At 37.7% G+C, this 9430-nt stretch overlaps 1 protein-coding gene across 2 annotated transcripts; it reads left to right on the forward strand.

The window, feature by feature from the left end:
• Positions 1-1311: 1311 nt before the first annotated feature.
• LOC107938086 (two-component response regulator-like APRR5) lies at positions 1312-5726 on the forward strand. 2 transcript variants are annotated; one of them, XM_016871136.2, is made up of 8 exons: positions 1312-1953; positions 2828-2989; positions 3113-3243; positions 3328-3483; positions 3627-3792; positions 3888-4194; positions 4359-5145; positions 5362-5726. In XM_016871136.2, the coding sequence occupies exons 1-8, from the start codon at positions 1677-1679 to the stop codon at positions 5491-5493; spliced, it is 2118 nt and encodes a 705-aa protein (XP_016726625.1). In that variant the 5' UTR covers positions 1312-1676; the 3' UTR covers positions 5494-5726. The 2 variants fall into 2 exon arrangements, with proteins under 2 accessions (XP_016726625.1, XP_016726626.1); XM_016871137.2 differs by having other exon boundaries at positions 1390-1953; positions 3113-3225.
• The last annotated feature ends 3704 nt before the right edge of the window (positions 5727-9430 follow it).

The following is a 9430-nucleotide window of genomic DNA, read 5'->3' on the forward strand; positions in this document are numbered from 1 at the left end:
GCTTGAGATTGAATCCAAACTCCCATGCCTACAGTATAAATCTCTTACCATCGGACCAAGAGGTTGTTGGCACTTTTGCCCTTTATTTTTGTTTTTTTTTCTTTTTCGGGCAAAATAAAATTTGTGGAAGTTGGTTTGTCCTCCCTTGGCCTCTCCAGCAAACTAAAATAAAACTTGTTTTTTCTTTTAGTTTACGATTCTTACATGGCTTCACCTATGCGACGATTGAGCCTTTTTTCCCAAGCTCTTGTTGGCTCAACTTTGATTTCTTGAACCAATAGTGGTTTATTCTCTTGAGTCACTGGTGACTAGGTTTGGTTCACAAGACTACATGGGTATTGTTGAGAAGATCCTAACCATTGCCAATAGAATTAACTCACCAAATCTTAATGTCTTAATTTAGTGGCTTACGCTAAAAAATGTGGCTGTGTTCATGGTGTTTGAGATCTAATTGTTGTTTTATTTTTTTCTTTGTAGTTTTGTTTGCTTTAAGATCACGTGCTTTTCTCTTGAATGGCTTGATTTTGATGGGGGTGATATAACGGCCTTTTCAATATGTTTAGGTTAGGAATTATGCTTCTAGAGCCATTATGGTTTCTTTCCTTGATTATAAGTTAACCATTCCAGCCAACAGAATATTGGAAAATAGGAAAATTATATTATTTGAATTCACAATAATAGTTAAAAAAGAAAATATAAAAATCCCATTGACAACACGACAGAAGATAACTTATTGGCTTTAAAAGAAATTAGGTGTGGAATATGCCTCATCACATTCAATGGTGAAAGCTTCTCTTATTTCCTGAAATTTCTCCCACACCTAGAAAATACCAATCGAGAATAAAATATATATGTTAAACCTCAAAAAAATTGACACCAAGATGAAAAGAATGTAGAATAAACGTGATATTATTCCCTCAAACTAGCACCACACTCGCAAACATAGAATTTGAAACCAAACGGTTTCTCAAACATGCCACGTGGACAAACAAGCAGGACATTGGGTAGGAGGCGGATGAAAAGGACAGCCAATTGCCCACTCGAATTCAATAGAAAAGCGTGTACCATACACATCACTAAAGAAAGAGCGTGGAGAAATAATAAAAACAGGTTATGGACTAAAAAAAAAGAGGTTCAGTTGGAATGCCCCCACGTTTCGGGTTCCTGTCCTAGAAAAAAATCCACTGTCTTAACTTAATGAACTCATTACAAATATCTTTCGCTTGCAGCGAATAGATTTTTAGACAGTGGGCCCCACACACAAAATATCCTAATTCTTAAAAGAAAGGCAGAAACCGATGGCCTTGCCCTGTGGTTCAGTGTTGACCTTTAAATAAATTTTTTTTTTTGGGCATAAAATTAAACGACAGCCCCAAAATCCAATGACTTACAGATTAGCTAGCTGACCTGGCTACCGTAGGCCATACAAAACATGCTTGTAGATATTTTCTTTGATTGTAAGGTGAGATATTTTTCACCCCGGTTCGCAATTCAAATCCTTTTTAATTGCCGTCCGATTAAAGAGACTAGTTTTAGATTTTTTTCTATAGGTAGCAGCAGTCCAACACAGATTTTTAGCATAATAAGATGATTTAGATTTTCGATTTCTTTTGCTCTCTAAGTTCAGAGCTTAAAAATAATAATACTAGGTTTGTGGCAAAAAAGAAAGGAAAAGCATGGGTGAAGTAGTGGTGACTAGCGAGGAAGTCGAGGAAGTGAAAATTGATAGTGAAACAGAGGAGCAGGAAAATGGGGAGGTTGAAGGGAACATGAGGAGGAGGAGGAGGAAGAAGAAGAAGAAGAAGAAGAAGAAGCCTGGGTGTTCTGCTTCTGGAGCAGTGGTGAATTGGGAAAGGTTTTTACCCATGCCGGCTTTGAGGGTTTTGTTGGTCGAAGCTGATGATTCCACCAGGCAGATTATATCTGCTCTTCTCAGAAAATGCAGTTATAGAGGTTCGCTTCCTTTTCCCTTTCTTTTAATTCCCTAATTACAACTGGTTTCTCTATGTCTGTTTTCAATGTCCGGATAACTTTTTCAGCTTACCTTCTCCTCATTAAATGTTTTCTTAGCACTAAGACTTGGTTAATTGTTAGTACAATTTCCTATGGAGGTAGAATCCACCTGCTCAAATCCATTTCTTGCTTTTCAAACTTGGATAAATATATTTATGGCTAAAGAATAAAAGGAGGCAAGTCACAACAGTGCTATAGGGTTCTTACATGATGCTTTGATTCATCAAACTCTACCAGGTTGATCTAGATACCTAAAACTATCATATTTTTGGAAATATTTAGACATGCCAAGAGGCAATTCGGATATTCAGAGTGAGTAAGCAGGGGGCTTGAAGGCTCGTGGAACTTCCTACATTGAGTGTCTTAAAGTGGTATTATCCCACACCAATTGAATCCTTGTATTGCTTTTGATCTTATATTCAAGTTTAGATTCTTTACCTACAACCCATTTGGCTTTAGATTGGATGCTTAATAGAGCGGCTGCCATTTATTACTAATTCAGGAATCAATTTGCTTTAGTTTTATCCTTTTGGGTTATTTCAAGGCTTTCAGCACACCTGCTAAGGAGTCCACCCGGCCAGTTTTGTATTAAGATTGAATCGAGCCCATTTGAGGATATCTACTTCACGCTCAAGATTCCATACTTTTTAACAATATGGCTATAAGACATGGTTACGGATTGTGGTTCAATTTATTATTTTTACATTTTCTGGGGGGCTGGAAATTTGCTTGTTGATTCTTGCTTAAAATAAGAAACTGTTTGCAATATTAACTTGTACATTTGTGACTGAAAATGGGTTTTCTTTTTGTGCAGTTGCTGCTGTTCCTGATGGCTTGAAGGCATGGGAGATGCTGAAAGGAAGACCACATAATGTAGATCTCATTTTGACAGAAGTGGATTTGCCATCTATATCAGGATTTGCTCTTCTTACACTAATTATGGAGCATGATATTTGTAAAAGCATCCCCGTTATAAGTATGATATGAAAGATTCTTTAATATTTTCTAAACATTTGTACAGTTGCTATGATTTTCTACCATTTATCTACAAAAATACAATTTAAATGAACAATCTTTTTGTTTGGGCATGATTGTGCAGTGATGTCCTCACAAGATTCAGTTAGCACAGTATACAAATGCATGTTAAAAGGGGCTGCTGACTATCTTGTTAAGCCAATAAGGAGAAATGAGCTGAGAAATTTATGGCAGCATGTATGGAGAAGAAAATCAGTATGCTTACTTCTTACACTTTATTTCCCTCTCTATTTTATAGCCTTGGTTTGGATCCTGATTTTTGTATGTCGTTAAAATCAGTCAATTGTTGGTGGGAACTCCCCCCAGGATGAGAGCATTGGACAGAAAAAGGTAGAAACTACCTCTGAAAATAATGCTGCAAGTAATCATTCCATTGGTTGCTTGGATGGTGTCCGAAAAAATAAGGAACAAACTGAGAAAGGGAGTGATGCTCAGGTCGGTACTCTTCATCTGTCATATGAGCTCTGCTTTGTGATTTATAATTGCATTCACTTGCCATATATCAAAAGGAGTTTTCTTTCTGTTCAAGTTGCATACATGAAGTTTCATATAGATTGCATATTTGCTGTCTCTTGCAGAGCTCTTGTACCAAGCCGGAAATGGAAGCTGAGAGTGCCCAAAAGGAAAATATGCAGGAATTTTCACACTTGATAAAGGTAAATTCTCCGCCAATTGAATCACAGAAGCATGAAGCTCATGGCAGTTTCAATCAGAACCTGCTCATGCATGAGATGGAAACTGAGGGTAGGACTCGAAATTTTGAGTTTTCAGATCATCTTTTCTGTTCAATTGGACAGCATCTAACATTCTCTCAATGTCTCGGTCAAATTTGTGAACAGTTGTTGACTCATGCAAGGATGCCTACACAACTTTATACAAAGGTGTTGAACTGGAAAATCAAAGAAGGGATACTAGGGTCTTGGTTGAGGCTGGTGATGCGCTTGTTGATTCACCAAGAGAAGCTATTGACTTCATGGGAACATTTAATAAAAATTGCACTTCGTCTTCAATAAATAGCGCAAAAAAGTTTGATTCTTCTCTATTCTTAGATCTTTCCTTGAGAAGAAGTAATCCTAATGTATTTGAGAATCATGTTACTCAAGAAAGGCCTACCCTCTGGCATCCTAGTTCATCAGCCTTTACAAGGTTGGTTTCTGTTTGATTTGTTATTATAATCTTCAGAATGTTGCACCCAAAATTTTTTATTTTTGAATTGTTTTAGAAACAATGGATTGAATCAGGTTTTTCTTTAGTGTTTTATTCAATAATTGCCCTTTCATTGTTGATCATACCAATGATCTTTAATGCAGGTATACTAGCAGAGTATCACAGCCCCTGCATTCAACATTGATGAGTTTCAGTGATCAAAAGAAAGACTCTGGGACTAATTCTGAGAAGATGTTGACCAATGTTATGTCGGAAAATAATTCAGATACTCCTAGTCCTACACTAACTTCTCAAAGAAACACGAATCCTTTGACTATTGGAGCTACTGTTGAATTGAAGCAAACTGAAGTAGCAACACCATGCACACAACATAGACTATTTCCTGTCCCAGTACCAGTGAAGGGTATAAGATTGAATAATCCGTGCAATGGATATAATACTATAATTCCTCCAATGTTTTATGCACGGTCAAGTTCATCCATGGCGCCAAGTCCAAGCACAGCCAACCAACAGGAACCTGCCTTTCATTTGAATCTGTTTCGTCATTCCAGTTTTGAAGCTAACTCCTCTGGACAGTTGTATGACCGACTTGCCTCCAATACAAACCAGTCAACCAGCCAGCTCTTGCGCAAACTGGACCAAAAGTTGGATTCAATCGAGGATAGAGGACATATTTCTCCCACCACTGATCAGAGTGCAAGCAGCAGTTTCTGTAATGGCTCCTTAAGCCAACTTAATGGTGTTGCATATGGAAGCACTGGTGCAAGTAATGGCAATGTTGATCAGGCTGCAGTCACCCGGGCTTCTACGGAGAGCAAGAATGATGACAGCTTTCCCAGCCCTAGTGGAAAACCATGCCGTTCTATCCAAAGAGAAGCAGCTTTAATGAAGTTCCGTTTGAAGCGTAAGGATAGATGCTTTGAGAAAAAGGTAAAAGGATTTATAATCAGTTGCCATCATTATGTGTTTACATCTTTCCTGTTCACTACTTTATTGCATACAAGCAAAGACTAAGATACTCATGTTACATGGAAGTATTAAGTAATTTTCCGGTGCTAGTTTCCAAATGCAAAATGTAGAATCATGTACGGATGACATTGACATAGATTGAGCAGCTAAAGTTTCACACTTGATTCTTTTGGGCAGGTCCGGTATGAGAGCAGAAAGAAACTTGCAGAGCAGCGCCCACGAGTAAAAGGTCAGTTTGTCCGTCAAGTGCAGGCTGATCCTATGCATATAGAAACTGAGCATCATTATGGGAATTCATCCGATGGATAGGCCTAGTTACAACTTTGTAAACCAGGGAGACCATAGACTCAAAGTTTGGTTTTGTGAAGGTGAAGAAACAAAGGCGTGGCAGAATTTTATAGATAGTATAGCACATATCCATACTTTTTATCATATTAGTGGTTAATTACACACAGGTTGCTATGTACTTAATGTAAAATAATGTTTTGATCTTTTATAGTCGATAGAGTTTTCATCCCTGTTTTTCTCTGGGGTTGCCTGAATCATTCTTTATTGTTTATTTGTTCATTCAACTGTCTTATGCTTGTTGAAAGTGCCAACATATATACTTGGTGTACATGTAAATATAGTGTAATCAGCTGGAAAAACTAGTAGACAAGGTTATCTCAAATCTCCATTTTCCAAAATATCATAATATTTTCCTATTTACCCTTATGTTTGGTGGTAGTATTATTTTAATATCCATGTTTTAGTATAACTAATAAGCTAATTTTAATTGGTAATTTTTAATTACTCACATAGCTGACTAAATGACCAGAAAAGGCTCATTTTTTTAAAAAATTATAGAAATGGGTTGTTTTGTTAAAAAAATTATTGGAAAGGGCCTATTTCCCTAAAATGCGTTGAGCTGGAATCGTTTTTAAGGGAAATGCGAACCGTGTCCAGCTTAACGCTTTTTCCTTTGATGACCAATAAAACGTGCTCACATCACTGCGTTTTAGTAAAGCGCTTCCATAGAGGCGCGTTTTTGCCCGTGTTTTCCCTGTGCCAATTAGAGTTAAGGATTTTTTAGTTTCTAAGTGCCTAGGTTTAAGGTTAAGGTGTAGGGTTTACGGAATTAGAGTTTAGGGTTTTAAAATTTTAAGTGTTTAGGTTTAAGGTTTTATTTAATTTTTAGGGGTTCTAAAAAAATAAATTCTGAAGTAATAATTTTGATGAAATGAGTTGAGTTTTGTAGAGAAAAAACGCTCTAAGTAGGATGCACAGTCAGCAAAAGTACTGAAAACGCTTCCAGTTGGACACCCTTTTTAGTACTGTTGTTTCTAAGAAAATAAATTTGAGGAGTTGGTTCTAAAAAACTATCTCGGGATTAGGTTTGTAAAAAATGCCCCGAATAGTAGGGGGTTGAGGTTTGTAGAGGAAAAACGCTCCAAGCAGGATGCATTGTTAGCAAAAGTACTGAAAACACTTCTAGTTGGACGCCCTTTTCAGCACTGTTTCTGATAGTGCGTCCTGCTTATAGTGTTTTTCCTCTACAAATTTCAATCCCCACTATCCAAGACATTTTACAGAAAGGAGTGAGATGCTATCCCTTAACTATAAATGACCCATATTTCAGCCTCTGGTGGCATAAGTTGGAGTAATGGAAATTAAAGAAGTTCAAAAGAATAGAAGTTGGGGTTGAAGGTATAAGTTGATTTTTTGTGTTAATATTTATATGAAGCATTATATTTATTGCATAATATTTTAATTTTTCGTGTTGATTTTTCGTGTTTTGAATTTTTCTCTATAGATAAATTGGTTGAAAATGAGTGGACGAATTAGTGCTATTATTTATTATGACGATGAGGTCCGTGACACCGAGAACAATGTGATTTTTTTATTGGAGAACACAGCGTAACTTGCTTTTAACCAGAACATAGAATCAACAAAATTTCGTGAAAGAATTAGGCTAAAAATCTTCGGATCTATGGCAATGAGAGTTTCATCTATTAAGTATCGATTTTGTGTTTCGATCGATCTCGTGAGATATGACTCATTTGATATCAAAGGTGCTCAGGGCTTGGAGGCAATGGTGCAGATGTACCTCGAAAGTGGATCACCATTTCTTGAGTTATATGTGAATTTTTCAAGACCAAATGAAGGACTCGCGTCTTCAACATCTCTTTTTGTTCGAGAGACAATAACCGTTGAAATTGTCGATAGTATAACCACTTTGTTAGAAAGTTGTCATTATGATATCCCAGAATCATCAATAGGAAGACACTCATCCGTTTTAACCTTAGATTTCAATCATGGAAGGCAGAAAACCAAACCATTGGGTTTTGGCGGCAGATCAGAATACACAACCCCTGCACGACACTCAGTTAGTGGATGAGACATGCACCTCGGTAGGTCAATGTTCAACGCTGGGAATACTTAATGGGGAATAGCATCATCTTCCAGTGGTTGGCAATCGATATGTGATTTTGTACTTTTCGAAACATACACAAGAAGAGATGATGTACTCCCTACGACGTCCACTGGCGAGATGACCTCCAACATGGCAGATGTTGATGGGTCGGAGAACGAAGATGGAAATGAATCCTATGAGGATCCACTTCGGGAGTCTGGTGTCGACAGTTCAGAAGTTGCATTATTTTCTGAATCGGAGCCTATTCCAACTGAACCTGATGGCGATGAATGGGATGAAAATGAAGAAGAAGATCCATGATTCACAGCATACTCATCGCCAACCTACATGCATAATATCGATTTTTCAACAAAGGATGCGTTGGAGTTTGTAGAACTACAGCACATAAGGCCTGGCCATAGAAGTGTATCGTCGGATTCGGTTGATTCGGAAGTGGGTAGGGAGTTTTCCAGTAAAGATGGTTTTCTTGCAAGATTGAAGCGATACAACATCAAGAATAGGGTTAACTTCCAAGTGATTAAATCTAAATATGAGAAGTTAGATGGGAAGTGTACAATGCAAGATGGTAGTTGCTCATGGAAAGTCATGGATTTTTTTAAAAAGAAGATGGGGTTATGGACGATAAAAAAGTTCATCAGTTCATATACATGTGTTGTCTCTGATACATTATCAATAGGTTATTAAGGTTTTATTTAAGGTCTAAGGTTATTTCCAATTAATTTAATGTTCTCGTGGGTTGCAAGTGTTTCAAAGGATCATCCGAAGCTGGATTCAGATATGATCGCGTGTCTAATACTACCGATGGTGAAAACGGATCCGAAGACTACTATGTTGGTTTTAATTGCCAATATTCGTAGCCAATTCAATTACTCACATTCATACCACGAGGCGTGGATAATTAAACAGAATGTGTTGAAAAATATGCACAGTAGGAGGGACGCGTCATAAAACGAGGTATGGCAGTGGTGTCAAGTGCTGGAGAGGTACGTACTAGGTTACATAACAAATCTTGAAACATGTCTTGCGTACTACAACGATCACTTGCTTCGTGGGTGCCGAGTGTTCAAGCATTTATTTTGGACCTTTAAGCAATGTCGGGATGCATTCCAGTACTGCAAGCCATTGATACAAATAGACGATACCTTTATGTATGATAGATATACCCATCGGCTGTTGTTGGCTGTGGCATAGGATGGTAATCAAAGGATCCTTTCAATTGCGTTTGCAATAACACCGGAGGGAAAGCAAGCGACTAGGATTTCTTTCTGTCTAAGTTAAGGAGGAACGTCTGCCCCCAAATTGATACATGCGTTATCTCAGATCGGAGAACTAGAATAATATCTACAATTGAACAACATAGAAGCCTCTGGGATCGCACACACCATCGGTACTATCTAAAGCACGTTGCGTCCAACTATTATCAGTAATGTCGGTCTACCGCTGAGCGACGACAAGTGACTAATATGGGTATTTAATCGCCACCAATATTATTTGGTTTGTAATATTCCGTTTGTATTTTTATATTTTTTGGACACAAGCATACGACGGAGGGATACGATATGGCCATATGACCTAAAACCTGACAGAATGCATCAATTTCGTTTTAAAAGGAACTCGTCATTTTTCAATAACCTCGGTTGTGAAAGAGACATACTTTCGTTTGGTGGAAACGTTCCCAAAGCGAGCGAAGAGTTTTGTTGGGCAATTGTAAGGAGGTCATGTATGGTGCCCGACAGTATTGGAACAAATTAATAATGGTAAGGCACGAGCTAACTGCTTGTATGTAGTTTGTCATTCGCACAACAACCTATGGTTTCGGGTGATGGAGTTCGA

Source organism: Gossypium hirsutum, chromosome D04 (assembly GCF_007990345.1).
Source record: "Gossypium hirsutum isolate 1008001.06 chromosome D04, Gossypium_hirsutum_v2.1, whole genome shotgun sequence".
NCBI classification, from domain to species: domain Eukaryota; kingdom Viridiplantae; phylum Streptophyta; class Magnoliopsida; order Malvales; family Malvaceae; genus Gossypium; species Gossypium hirsutum.

Excerpts from the sequence above, each read along its gene's own strand:
- LOC107938086 (XM_016871136.2), top strand. The coding sequence starts at position 1,677 with ATGGGTGAAGTAGTGGTGACTAGCGAGGAAGTCGAGGAAGTGAAAATT. Across the intron at positions 3,484-3,626 it reads AGAAAGGGAGTGATGCTCAG|AGCTCTTGTACCAAGCCGGA; the intron begins GTCGGTACTCTT and ends TGTCTCTTGCAG. Across the intron at positions 4,195-4,358 it reads AGTTCATCAGCCTTTACAAG|GTATACTAGCAGAGTATCAC; the intron begins GTTGGTTTCTGT and ends TCTTTAATGCAG.